At 34.5% G+C, this 14,407-nt stretch overlaps 1 protein-coding gene across 1 annotated transcript; it reads left to right on the top strand.

The window, feature by feature from the left end:
- The first annotated feature begins 911 nt into the window (after nucleotides 1-911).
- Nucleotides 912-13,614, top strand: LOC144981019 (ankyrin repeat domain-containing protein 42-like). The gene is made up of 12 exons (XM_078929086.1): nucleotides 912-1,059; nucleotides 2,639-2,805; nucleotides 3,649-3,756; nucleotides 4,646-4,765; nucleotides 5,343-5,478; nucleotides 6,265-6,465; nucleotides 7,005-7,130; nucleotides 8,105-8,257; nucleotides 9,038-9,154; nucleotides 9,464-9,590; nucleotides 10,128-10,260; nucleotides 12,296-13,614. Exons 1-12 carry the CDS (start codon nucleotides 1,053-1,055, stop codon nucleotides 12,455-12,457), a joined length of 1,557 nt encoding a protein of 518 aa, XP_078785212.1. The 5' UTR covers nucleotides 912-1,052; the 3' UTR covers nucleotides 12,458-13,614.
- The last annotated feature ends 793 nt before the right edge of the window (nucleotides 13,615-14,407 follow it).

Raw genomic sequence — 14,407 nt, 5'->3', positions numbered from 1 at the left:
TCCCTCTCTCACCCACTTCTTGAGATCGCCGATTCGTTCGCCACCATCGCGAAGAAATTTTGACCAGCAGTTAAGCTTAATAGCCAATATTCTCATCACAAACATATAACATAGAAACGATTGAGACATTGAGTATGCTCCGGTGTATGGGGTGAATTTTTAATTCAGAAAAATTTTTATTCTCTATTGTCTTCTGGCACTTTTCTACTCACTTCATATCTTGTTGTTACCAACATAAGTGCCTGCTCCACTCACTTTTCTGAATTAAAAATTCACCCCATACACCGGAGCATACTCAATGTCTCAATCGTTTCTATGTTATATGTTTGTGATGAGAATATTGGCTATTAAGCTTAACTGCTGGTCAAAATTTCTTCGCGATGGTGGCGAACGAATCGGCGATCTCAAGAAGTGGGTGAGAGAGGGATCTAGAAATGACTTTGGGTTTGAAACGAATATTTTTGTGTTCGTGGATAGCTCACACGGTAGAGCCACGCTCTCACCTGCCAGGCGGAGTTGTCGTACCAATAAGGTCGCAGGTTCAAACCCCACCACCGCCGCGAAAAAAATTTTTATTCTCTATTGTCTTCTGGCACTTTTCTACTCACTTCATATCTTTTTGTCACAGATACTACTTTGGATTAAATGCAGTTATCTCCGTCCCTTCGAGACTATTAACGCAGTTGTCTCTCCTTTCTTCGCAGTTGACTTCTGTGCGTAAATCCGATGGGAGGGGGGGGGGGGGGGGGGGGGGGAGTGTAAGAGAAAAAGATAAGAAAATTCAGAAAATCTTAAAATCCATAGATCCATGTTATTAAATTATGTTGAAATTATTGCCCAGAGCTCTCAAACACTCCAATTTTTTTTAAAAATTATTTCTTATTTTAATCATTTTCTGCGGCCCTGCTTTTAGTGCGGAAATTATTGGCTAGATACGTGATATAAATAAAAACCTTTCAAAATTCTATCATTTGACGTATTTGTTAATCTGTTGGCTTTTAAAAAGAGAGAAAAAGAGTGCATTTCACAATTGTCTTACTTTCATTTCAACTATGCCAGGTAGGTAATACGGTTAACACAAATTACATCTGATAAATATTCTATAAAAGTTTGCTTTTCACCACACCAGATTCTCGTGGTCAAACTCAAACATATCAACAAATGAAATTGAAAAAAAAATGGTTTTATTTATTAAAATATTTTCTTTTCAAAGACTCGACTCCACCAAAAAGCTTTCATTTGCGTTAAATCTGCTTATCTGATGACATCTGGCGGTGAAAACTTAACTGGAATTTATTATCATTCATTAATCTTTTTTTTTTTAAATTTTAATTTTTGTTTCCTGTCTCAGTGAGACTCTCACAGTATCAGAATATGTAATTTTATAGGCTAATTATTTATTTTTGTCCTGATTTTATTTGGATACCGTGTTATGTTGTTAGAAAAGCTTTTCATTTATACCGTGGTTACTTTGACTGACTTTTGTTACTCTTGAAGAGATTTAAGTCTTTTCTTTGTAATTTCTATCCGGACTTCCAATTGATCCATGATTTTGTCTTTCCCGTCAAATAAAGCGGATTGAGACTACCTGTTGATAGTTACTACATTCGTAATTTCGATTTGGATCTATTTTATACAATTATCAATGATTAAATTATTTAATAAAACCAAAAATACAACAACAAACAAACAAACAAGCAAAAACTATACTGCCACAGAAGACTATTCAGACTGAGTCCGAATAATCAGTTGATTGCAAATGCGCATTGGAATTTTAGTCCGGATAGCCACGGGAGACTATTCAGTAGAGGAGAAAGCTTGAACTATAGTACTTAACTAATTTTTTTTTTAAATTAGATTAATTAGTGGGGAGGTATCAATCGAAGCTATGTTGACGATAATGCAAAAAGCTTGATTCTAGATGAAGATAAAGAAATGTTTCCACTAACTGAACCTATAGTAAGCTTAGAGGCAATGAGAGTAATCAAGACCCTGCGCAGATATTACTTACAAAAGCACAAGGGTTTTGCCCTCTTTGACGGCATAGGATCTCTCAAGTTGGAGATAGAGTTTAAATGATAACCTTTTTCTTTTCTGTGACAGCTCATCGATGATGGACATCAGTCCACATTGCCTCTAGGTGTTCTCTAAACCTTAGGCAGAATTTTTTCTCAGTTCGGGTAGTCGACAAATGGGACTGCCTGCCTGTAACAGTTGTCGACGCCACTTCATTGCAGGCATTCAAGTGCCGTCTTGATGCTCATTGTGAAACAGAAAAATACTGTTTGTAAAGTTAAATTCAGACACCTCCTTCCACTATGCGGCATGCCCAGTTTTGAGAGACTTGAATTAAATACGTTCACAAATGCACAAGAGCAGATAAAAGGCTGTAAAAGCCCACATAAATCTGGACTTATATCATATCATATCATTTCATATCATATTCAAGGGTTTAAAAACTATGTAGAGGTAAAGATTGTTCAAGATTGATTAAAATATTTTCCTTGTGATGATATTGTTAGGATTAATTATGAAATTATCGTATGGCTTATATGCATTACCAATATTCTATAATATAAATTAGGGAAGAAATTATATAAGACTGCCTTTTCATTATATATATTATTTGTTTAAGCAGGTGCGTCTTCTGGTCCAACAAGTTACCAGTGCATTCACGATGCCATTAAGAGCTGCGATGTCCTACATTTAGAGATTATGGTAAAGAATGGAGCCAGTGTCAATGAAGTTGAGCCCAAAGACAAATTCACACCTTTGCACACTGCTTGCAATGTCGGAGCACTGGAGGTAACCATAGTGCTTCAATCATTTTACATAGGTAGCATTATTCATAAATGTGCAAGACATGTAGGCCTCTTTTAACCACATTTGAAGCATTGCACATTCGAGTAATTTGCAGTTTTAAGAAATTTATGTCAAAATATCTTTAAAAGAGAAGTCAGTTACTTAATAAATTTTCTATGAAAAGTCTAAATCTGTGAATTGGGCAATTAGTTTGGCTACCTATCTAAGGACATTGCTCTTATAACCCAATGTCCATTTCTTTCAATCGCAGTAAAAGATAATAGCCGTATGCAATTATGGGCTTGATTTAAGTTGTATTGTCAATAATTTGCATTGATTCGAGAGTATTTCCATCACAACAATGAGCCATAACAATTTTGGTTACCAGACCTTGATCGCAATATCAACTATATAACCCAAATGGTTTTGCATCATTGTCTTAATGGAAATATTCTCAAATCAATAAAAAATTATTGTCCATTACAACAATGTTAAATCAATTGCGTTCAGCTATCAGCCTTCAAGTACATCCTTCAAGTACATCCTTAAAATAAGTGCATGTCAGTACCTAGTCCCTTTACTGTTTGGGCAAATACTAGGCCTAATTCTTATAATTTTAGATGATTTTTATTGATTCCAAATGCTCACTCTAGATAGAATCTGGAAAACATATGTAATCCCAAAAATCTGCTGGGACCTAAGTTACTTGTATATCTCTTGTCTTCTTTCATGTATTTTTATGTACCTACTCGCTAGATTATGAGACCTATTGGTCTCAGCCAGGTACTTGTTTGTATTCCAAAAGGATAATTTTGAGTTATACAATTTTTCTCATTTCTCATTTAGTGTGTGCACTGGTTGTTATGGCACGGTGCCGACCCTACTGTGACAACTCCACGAGGATGGACACCAGCCCACATTGCCTCCATTCGAGGATTTGAAAACTGTGTAGAGGTATAGATTGATGAGATTAATTATTATCTTATTGTTTAATACTCATGAGCTTCTTAACATTTGATACACAAAATAATAGAAGAATACGGATGGCCAGTCACCATCTTGACTATAATTAGATAGCACACAATACTCCATTCCACAGGACAAAGGGAAATTCTACACACCTTGTTGGATGGAGGAGTCAGAGCAGCTGTACAAAGAGGCCTTGAAAAAGGAAGGCTTTTTACTCACATTCTCTCACTGTACTCAGGGGTAAAATGATACATGGCCAGTTATGGCATAGTCCTTGTCAAAAAGATGCATGCATTATTTCTCATCCTTCATGTTAAATGTCGCTGTTGGCTTGTAAAGCCCTTTGAGCTTATTTGCTATATAAAAGCTCCAAAAATCGTCTATGAATAAAATATATCAATACGTGTAATGGAGGATAGGAGTGGGTAAGAGAGAGAGAGATAGGTAGATAGATAGATAGATAGATAGATAGAGAGAGAGAGAGAGAGAGAGAGAGAGAGAGAGAGAGAGAGAGAGAGAGAGAGAGAGAGAGAGAGAGAGATACATTCATGTAACCCATTTCCTCAGAATAGATCAATTTTATCAAATATTTGGTTTTATCTCGAAGGGAATTGTTTTATTCTGTAAGTGATTTTCAAGAATGCAGTAATTGATTGCTTGCTGACTTATTTCAATACAATATTAGGAATTGGAATATTCATTCCTCCAACGTTTATGTAATTTATGCACCACCAACTGATTCCCTCTAATTTAGTTTAAATTTGTATCGTCTTAGAAATAATTTCTTTTCTTTTTTTTTTTTTCTATTTTTAAAACTTTTAAAAAATACACTGGCACTAACAAAAAATGGTTTTTAATGTTGCTTTTCTGAAAGGCACTGGCTAACAATGGAGTGAGTTTATCAGCCAAAGATATCCGAGGTCAGACACCGTTGCACTTGACATCTGCTCATGGCCACTCATTTGCTCTCAGCATCATTCTGAGATCTGGAGCTGTAAGTTTACTTGGATGTTCTTTTTATTTTTAATGTACATTCAAAAGAAAATATCTAATTCAATCTTAAAGCATGCACATTCATGGAACTTATTTACATAGTTTCACTAACTGTGTTTCATGTGTTTCACAACACGTCTGTTATTTAGCCACCAAAAATATGGTATCTAGCGCTTGAACATGAGAAGAAAATTAATCAATTATTGTTACATTAAGTTATTCCATCATTTAAAAAAAAAAAATTCTGAACAAAAAAGGTTGGGTAGGTCCAGGGTTTGAGTCAAGCTCTGATCAGTGCATAGTTGAGTCCTTTGAAGGACACTTTTCTCTATTCTTTCACTTTACTCAGATGTAAAATGAGTATCTCTTTGAAAACACCATTGTCTCTGTCGAAAAAAATTGCAGTATCGACTGACAGGTGTCCTGTCTCGTCCTATATTTTAAGTGTTGTTGCTGGCATGCTGGCTTGTAATGCTCTTTGAGCATGTTTAGTGGATATTATGTTATATAAATGCTCAATCTTTTTATTTTTTAATCTCTTGGTTCATAAAATTCTTTAAACTTTTTTCTCTTTCAAGGATGTGACTTGTATTGACAACATGGGATGGACAGCCGTCCACTCGGCCGCTTACCATGGACGTTTGGGATGTGTTCAGTTGTTGTTGAAGTGGGGAGCCTTGCCTGACGAGGTGGATAACAATGGAAATACTCCAGGTTGGAACTGATGTACTAAATGAAAAAACCTTTTTGATAAAATGAATTAAGCATGCAGTAATTATTCTCTCTCTGATTTCTCAATTCTAGCTTAACTCTCTCCTTACCGATCATTTTCAGTATTTTCCCCAAAACTGACAGGCATACCCAGCAGAAAAATTAATTTTTTAAACTCAAACAATCTATTTAAAACAACTTTATATTCGTATTGATTAAACAAAGATCATTCTTCAAAGTTTGTGATGTACAAAATAAATCTAAATAAGAAAAAATGTATATTGTGTCGTAACAAATGTGACGATTTTGCTGCAGGTGGTAAGGAGAGGGTTAAGACCTACCAGACTTTAAATGCTCATGTAAACTTCCCATGGGAAATCGTTAGAATAAGCTTTATACATATGTAAAACTTTCCGTTCCATTAGATATGAAAATAAGTTTTCCTTGTGTTCAGTTGTAATCTATAAGCCTGTTCTTTTGTTCCATTTAATAGGTTAATTATTTAAGTGCTTAGAATATTGAGATACAATGAAAGTCGCCTTTTAACCAACCCTAGTGTTCTAGCACTCTTTCAATAATGTTTATTACTACTTTTAACCATGTAGTTTTTCGAGTTGGATAATTTATGTAAATAACCTTGCCCAAAGATACAAGACAGGGGTCAGAGTTTGGCAATTGATGATACCCATCTGGTCATTGGCCATGCTCAATGGTAAAGGCTGCAATGCCAAACTGTGCTGTGTGCCGAAGGATTCCACAATATCAAAAACCATATTGTTCTTTTCACAGCCCACTTGGCAGCAGCAGAGGGTCATCTCCCTTGTTTGAAATTCTTGGTCTGCAATAACGGCAATGCCATGTCTGTGATATCAGCACGCAATGACCACGGAGAGACACCTAAGGACCTTGCACAACAGTTTTATAAAGAGAACATTCTGGAATACATAACTCACATTGAACATGAGAGGGACCACCCAGAGGATGAAAAGAGTAAGTTCCAATTCATTTCATACATTTTTACAAATTTTTCTGTTCTCTTCTTTGAAATCCTAGATCTAATAATATTTTGGGCATCGATGGTTCTTTTAATTGATTTATAATAGTAGTAATAGTATTCTGGTCAATTTTTTTTAAAAATGGTTTTTGTCATAATGCAGTCGTATTTTTATGCAATGACTTTCATAGTGATAATACCCGCCACCAATAATTCTTTAGGAGTTTCTTCCATCGGAATGTCAAACTTTTTAACATCGGATTAATGATTCTTTTTTTCTGTGACCAATGTTCAATCTATAACTATATCAGATATGACAAAACAGATCTGCCTAATGTTACGCATCTTGCTTATAAGGACACATTTTGGATCTCAATTACTTGTTTCGTGTATATATGACTAAACTTATTACGCATTTTTATGGCGCAAAAGGCATAATTAAAAAAAAAAATTTATGATTTATACTTTTTATTTAAAATCATAGAAGAAAAAAATTCATGAAAGTTTTGTTTTCTAATCAATCTATCCTATTCAGACTTGTCCTTTCCCGCCCACGTGGCTGCCTACAATGGAGATTTGGGTCATCTACAGATGTTGGTGGAAAATGGCGTTGTCAACATCAATGAGAGAGATGACAAGGGATCCACTATGGCTCATAAAGGTTAGGATTGGAAATAGATTATGAATACCATAAATTTAAATTATTATAATTATGAACATCAATGAAGCGCATAATTTACACTGTCATCATTGTCCTTCTCCCATAGCAGGCTAATGAAGTCAAATGCGCACTCTAAACCATATAAAATGTTTGTTAGGTACCCTAATAAGTAATTGTTCTTTTTTTTTCATTTATTTTTTTTTTTTATCTTCTCTGTCAAAAGTCAGGCTCTCATTCACATCTGAGTAGAGAATGAAAATGGGTGTTAGTTTCATCCTCCTGACAAACCCCAGAACCAGAGCTTGGTGATCGTTGCTACTGTTCTCTTCATCAATTACTCTCAATGCCACGTGCCTAGTACAATTGTAAGACAATATTATACCACTCAGGCGATAGATAGACTGATACAAGATTTTAACTCAATAAGTGGTATAAAGTTCAATGCCAGATGAAGCAAGGAATAATGCTAGAAATAATTATTATCTTCAAAACTCGGTCTGACATAGCATGGTGTTTTGATTTGTTTAAAAACAAATTAATTAATTCTTTTTTTTTTTTTCTCTGCTTCATCTGGTATTGGTAGCAATGCATTGGTTTTATTAAGGTGCTTCCCAGAAGTGAATGTTTGCAGGATCTATATAAGATCTGGGAAAAGAGCTTTAAAATCGATCAGTATTTAATCCAAAGGAAAGCAAGCAAGGAAACTCTCTGTTTATTTCTACAAAAAATCGATAAATTCTCTCACTTTGTTAGCTTTAAGCTCTAATGAGAATTCTTTTTGCAGCCTGTGACCCAACTTCATTAAAATTATTTGGTGATTTCAATTTTTTTTTTTAATTAACGGGAGTGAGGAAAATATTTTTAAAATATAATGTTTACTTCAATTTGGAAATAATGGCACAAAGATAATTTGTTTTTATCAGTTAAATGTTAAATCTATAACATACAATATTTTTTTCCATTCGTTCATTCAGCCGCAGGCCAAGGTCATATTGGAATTCTCCAGTGGCTGATCGAGATGGGAGCCAACCTGAACATCACAAATAATGCAGGAGAGACTTCCAGGGACGTGGCTTTACGGTTTGCACAGCTGGCCTGTGTCAAGTTATTAGGGGGAGGACAACCTGGTAAGTGCATCGGGTTGTTGTTACCTTTGTTTAAAAAATGAGCTTTTATATAGCGCATTATCCACTAAATGTGCTCAAAGCAAGAGGTCCCTGGCCAACAGCAACATTTAACATATAGGACAGGACATGACGCCTATTAGGCGATGTTACAATTTTTTTCGGACAGAAACAACACTGCTAATGGCCAGTTACTCATTTTACACCAGAGTGCGATGAGAGAATGTGAGTAAAGAGCCTTCTCCAAGGATTCAACTATACGCCGAGTGAGGCTCGAACCCAGGACCTTCCGATCCGAAAATGACTGTCATACCACTAGATCACATAGCCGCACAAATTTCTGAAAGTCAATAATCCAAGAAATGATTATTTATTTCTTTTTGTTCTTGTTTTGTTTTGTTTTTTGTTTTTTGCGCAAGAATATCCGGTATTCAGAAATAATTTTAGCATCCTGACCCATTGATCAGACCTTGAGAGAAGATATCGAAATGTACCAGTATTCAGTGGCAGCTAGTTGGGATAAACAAATCAAATTCTCCTTAGGACTACAACTCTGGTCCTTTGCTTTTGGTCTGTAGCGTTCTTTACTCTTGCTAGGGGAAATAATGGAAGTCTACATGGATAGAACTTGTCCTAGAGGGCAGAGGTGTGATTCCAGGCTGGGGAAAAAAAACATTTATAAAAATATATTATTATAAAAATTATATAAATATATATCTTTTTTATCTAACTAAATGTACTCATGCTTCGTTATAAAGTGGCTCATTTTTTCTCATTCAACAGAAGAGGCAGATGAACAGGCCTTGGACAGTGAAGATGAAAGTGATGAGGACGATGAAGATGGTGAAGGTGTCAAAAGAAGGAAAAGGAAAAACAAAATACCTAGAAACAATGCCTTAGGTAGGTTTTTCTTGTTTTTGTCTTTGTTTTGTTTTTTATTTGTTTGATTAATTTTTGATGTTTTTCTTTTTTTTTTTTTTTTGTCTTTTGGTTTTGTTTTTTTTTAGGGGTAGGGGTGTTTTTTAAATTATATTTTAGTAATATTCCAGTATATCCCAGCTACAATAACTGAATAACAATGGAATATCTGTGAAAAGACTTTTCGCATGATCAAATCTGCAACAAGTTATCGATTCACTGTCACGGTTATGATCGAAATTGTGTCATTTGCCCAACATCCTTAACTTGTATATTTTTCCCTCCTCAAAGGTCGTGCTAAAATGAAGATGGATGAGTTAGAGCGTCTTCTGGACGTGGCCAAGAAAAACTTCACACAGCTGGGTGGCTCCTTGGAGGAAGACAGAAAAAGGCTGAGAGAAATGAGGGACAAAGACCAGTAAGATTTTACTTTTGGTATTTGTCTTGTGTCTTTTGTTTGTCCTACCTTACACTTGCCCATTCCATGTGACAGGAATCTGATTTCGTCATTAACACCAGAATAGAGGAGGGAAAAGAAGAGCAGAGAGCAGTAGGGGCTGCTTGAAGCCTGGGATTGTAAAAATACTAATGAAAAGATGAAAATGGAATGCTTTGGATGGGAACAGTACAAACAATGTAAGAATGGTAGCAATAGGTAAAGCTTTTTTCATAAAACGATGAGGGATTGGAATACAAGTGATATTATATGGTAGTAAAGCATGATCAGTTGAAGTGATGACTGTGATAGAGTGTCAATATGTTAGCATTAGCTAAAAGGAGAAAATGAAGCAAGGTATGTAATCTTTAATGTCAAAATCTTGAATTCTAGTTGATAAATATTTTTAAAAAATTGATGAAGAAGTTCCCATTTAAAATCAGATAAAATACAGATTTTCCTTTATCAATAAGTGGAAATTTGACTTCCGCCCCATTTATCTGTGTTTCCTATCTCCAGCACCATAACCGAGTTGGAAGCTCAGCTGGACTACGAGAGACTGAAAAGAGAAAAATTAGAGGCACAACTGGATCAATACAGAAAGGAAATTGGTTATCTCAACTCAGAGATGGAAAACTTACAGATGAATGCAGTATGTCATTTTAGATACTTTACTACTCAAATTTTTTGTGTAGGTTTTTAAAAAGAAAATAATTTACATTCACTTTGTCGCTCTTGTGCTTTAAATATATCATAACATTTTGTGTACGTTCAAACACTATATTTTGAATAATCACTGTAGTGTGCTTTGTATTCCTACATATTTATTCCTCCAGCAAACCATACAACTTGATATAAGTCAAACTATATTTATTGATTTATTACAATATGCTATTAATAATGATAATAATAATAATAATAATAATAATAATAATAATAATAATAATAATAATAATAATAATTATAATTATAATTATAATTATAATTATAATAATAATAATAATAATAATAATAATAATAATAATAATAATAATAATAATAATAATAATAATAATAAATTATATTTGTTGAGCGCTCTTCCATATCTTGAGGAAGTGCTCAGAGCCTTATACAGGGGAATCAACAATTCATAATTTTGAAAATAATAAATTCTTAAGATGCCTTTTAAACATATCTTCCGATAAAGAATGCCGTATTTCTTTTGGAAGTTTGTTCCAGAGGGTTGAGATGTTTCTAGATCTTTCATTGAGTGACAAGAAATATTCCATCTATTACATGATTGCTTCTACTCTAAAGATTAACATAACCCAGCAAACAACTGGTACAAGAAAGGAAAGACGGAAAAGAAAAGAACCTTCTTTTTTTCCTGCGGATCAAATTTTTTTTTTCTTTTTTTTTTTTTTTTGTGTTTGTTGGGGTTTTTTTTCTTTTTTTTTTTCTTTTGTATTATTTTTTTTCCATTTAAACCCTCTAATAATACCTAATAACTTCTTATTAATGGTAAAAACTCACTCCTGATTCAAGTAGGACAGCGCGGGCAATTTACTTCAGTCAAAAAAAAAACCCCAAAAAACTTGAGCGCGATATCCACTAAATGTGCTCAAAGCGCTTTACAAGGGTCCCTGGCCAACAGCAACATTTAACATTTAGGATGGGACATGATGCCTGTTAGGCGATGTTACAATTTTTTATCGGACAGAGACAACGCTGTAAACAGCCAGGTACTCATTTTAAACCTGAGTACGGTGAGAGAATGTGAGTAAAGAGCCTTTTAAAGGACTAAACTATGCACCGAGTGAGGCTCAAAACCCAGGACCTTCCGATCTGAAAGCGTGTCATACCACTAGATCACATAGCTGCACAATGTCAAGAGCACAATGATTTCTGCCTCTCTGTGTAATTAATAGTTCAAGAATTGTGATGTTTCCAGGGATTTATTACCCATAGGTAAAGCTTTTATCTCTCAAGCAAAGGGTCCAAGTATTGATCCTGGCTCTAGTTGAGATGTTTCCCCTCTTCCCCGAGGCTCGAACCCAAGACCTTCCGATCCAAAAGCGAGTGTCATACCACATATCTTCCGCACAAACAGGAAAACTGCACTATTTCTATTCAGCGTTACAAGGATATGGATCAAATCTGGTTGCATGACCCATTAGACTGTGAAGGGCTAATATCAGGCCTCCTTACAAAATCTTAAGGGAAATCATCAGCTCAACAATCAAGGATAGCAAAAGCTTATCACTATGACTCATGTGTTTGCAGCCATGTTGTGGTCTAGTAGTATGACACTTACCTTCGGTTCGGATGGTCCTGAGTTCGAGTCCCAATTTGAGCAGTGCAGAGTTGAGTCCTTTATTCACTTTCTCTCACTATACTCCGGTGTAAAATGAAAAACCTGGTCGTTGACAATGTTGTCTCTGAAAGAAAAAATTGTATTATCGCCTTACAGGCGTCATTTCTTGTCCTACATATTAGGTGTTACTGTTGTCTAGGGACCCTTTGTAAAGCACTTTGAGCACATTTAGTTGATATTGTGCTAGGTAATTGCTCAAGTATTTTGTTTGTTTGTTGTATTATGTCATTTATTGTTTTTGTTTTTTTAATTGATGTCTACAAATGCAAAAAGTAATATAAATGTTTTTATTTCACAACGTTACATTTTCATATCTGAATTTCTATTCGAACAGCAAACCTCAGAGGATAACTACAACTACGCAGACCGCAGAAAGCCCAAAAAGATCAAGAAGAAGACTCGAAGTGCTGAGGAGGATGGAACTTTTATAAACAGGAACCGATCAGCACCACACCGAGGAAGTCGATACAAAAAAATGATAGCACCGAATGTTTAAAAACTTCTAGGTTGTTATTTGTAACCTTATTGCACCCAATCGGTATTAAGTCACAGTAAACAAGATGCCTCGAAGGTGGGGTTGGTTTTTTTTTTTTCTAGTTAAAAGGACCAGGATTAGGAAATTTTGGTCTCTTGTCTATTTTAAGAAATTATGATAATATACTAAGCTGCTGGAAACTGTGGACTGTGAAAAGTAATAAAACAAAAATCTTCCAGATTTTTAGTCAACAGAGAGGACGTACGAAATATTGTCATCGACCTGGTTTTATAGTAATGGTTTTGTTGTTTTTTGATGTTGGCTGAAGAAGGGTTTTGATCCCAAAGCATGCTGTGTTTGGTATTTTGTTCCTTTTTGAAGCTCTGTTATATTAATTTTTGTTTATTACTTTTTACAAAATTATGTTCATTTTCCTAAACCAAACATATAAATTTAGATAAAGATTTGAAAAAGTGTGTATAGAATAGTGCCAGACAAAACAAGAAAGAAAAATACAAGGAATAAAGTATCCCAAAAATTCAGCGGCCAGTAGGTCCCAGTAGAGGAAGACTGGTTTTTGGGTGGGTAGTTTTTTGTTTTTTTCTGTCTTTGTTTGGCACTGTTTCATACACACTTTTTCAAATCTTTACCTTACACCAGTGTTTGCTTCCTAACTTGTCACTTTGATATATAAATTTAATCAGTCTCATATTTGTGACAATAGAACAATTTTTAGCATCTAAATCTAAATCGTCCCGACATAATACCGAGTTGAGGCAGTTGGTCACATTTATCATCCTTATTTGTAATATTTAATTGATGTCAATTTTGTTTCATGTATCATATCTAATCTCTCATATTGTTGCCTTTTCAATACGCCTACATTTTACTGTTTTGTCGAAATTTTTGTTGTATGACCAAAACCAAAAAGCTCATGGGGAGGGGAGAAGATGGCGGAGGGGGGGGGGGGGGGGGCATTGGCGAAAGAAACTGCTAGGTATTACCCGTTCACACAAATCGTTACGGTTGGTTTTGTTTTGTTTTTGTTTTCATATAAGCATGTTTGAGTCGTTAACATATTTGTATTATTTTTCTCACGTGTCATAAATTCAAAAGACAGATAATTATGGTATTTATTATTTATTTACCAATGCCAGAAAAAAAAAAGGAAAAAGAAACAGCAATATTATTCACACTTTAGTTCATTTATGACTATTAGAAATAGTTAATTTAAGTATTTTTTATTCATGAAACAATTTTTTAAAAGATAGTAAAGAGTTTTTCGCTAACGAGCCAATTAATATTATTTTACCTCCTTGAGCATCGCCAGTCATGATATTATTTTAACTGATAACAAACCCTTTGTTTAAAAAAATGATGTGATGGTTAAATATTCTGATAAATTACATAAATGATTTTTGCTGTTCGTAGTTGGAGGGAGAGATTGGGGGTGTCAACAGTTTCTCAGTCAGTAATGGACGCGAGTAGCCCTTGTTTAAATCTGTGGTTTTCTTTTCTTTTTTGGAACGGGTGGGGGGGGGGGGGGGGGGGGAGGGGTGGTTTTCTTTTGTTTTTGTTTTTTTGTTTGTTTTTTAATGTATTTTTTTTTATGATCCAACAAAGAGAGATTTTATCTTTTGATCTGATAAAAGAACTGGTGGGAAGTTGTCGGTTATAGACAAGACTCCTGTTCAATGGGGGGGCATCATGATTAAATAGGAACATTACATTCTAATCTTTCAAATTAGTATTTATCACATGAATTTGTTGCTGGTATACTTTATATTTTTAATGCTTATACATAAATTCTGTGATCTTGAGAAATATTTCAGTTAAATTGAAAGAGTATCTAAATCTATTTAGTGTAGTTTTATAAATGTCGTTTAATTAGTAACAAATTTTGGCTTAATTTTTTTCAAATTTGAAACTAGGCCTTTTAATTAAGTATATCTCCTCCAATTCTCTTGAAGA

This window comes from Berghia stephanieae, chromosome 10 (assembly GCF_034508935.2).
Source record: "Berghia stephanieae isolate SIO BIC M18660-M18661 chromosome 10, UCSD_Bste_1.3, whole genome shotgun sequence".
NCBI classification, from domain to species: domain Eukaryota; kingdom Metazoa; phylum Mollusca; class Gastropoda; order Nudibranchia; family Aeolidiidae; genus Berghia; species Berghia stephanieae.
This window is presented reverse-complemented; position numbering and strand designations above follow the sequence as displayed.

Coding starts and splice junctions, on each gene's coding strand:
- LOC144981019 (XM_078929086.1), top strand. Junction 5,479..6,264: donor TAACAATGGAAATACTCCAG/GTTGGAACTGAT, acceptor TTCTTTTCACAG/CCCACTTGGCAGCAGCAGAG. Junction 9,155..9,463: donor ACCTAGAAACAATGCCTTAG/GTAGGTTTTTCT, acceptor CCCTCCTCAAAG/GTCGTGCTAAAATGAAGATG.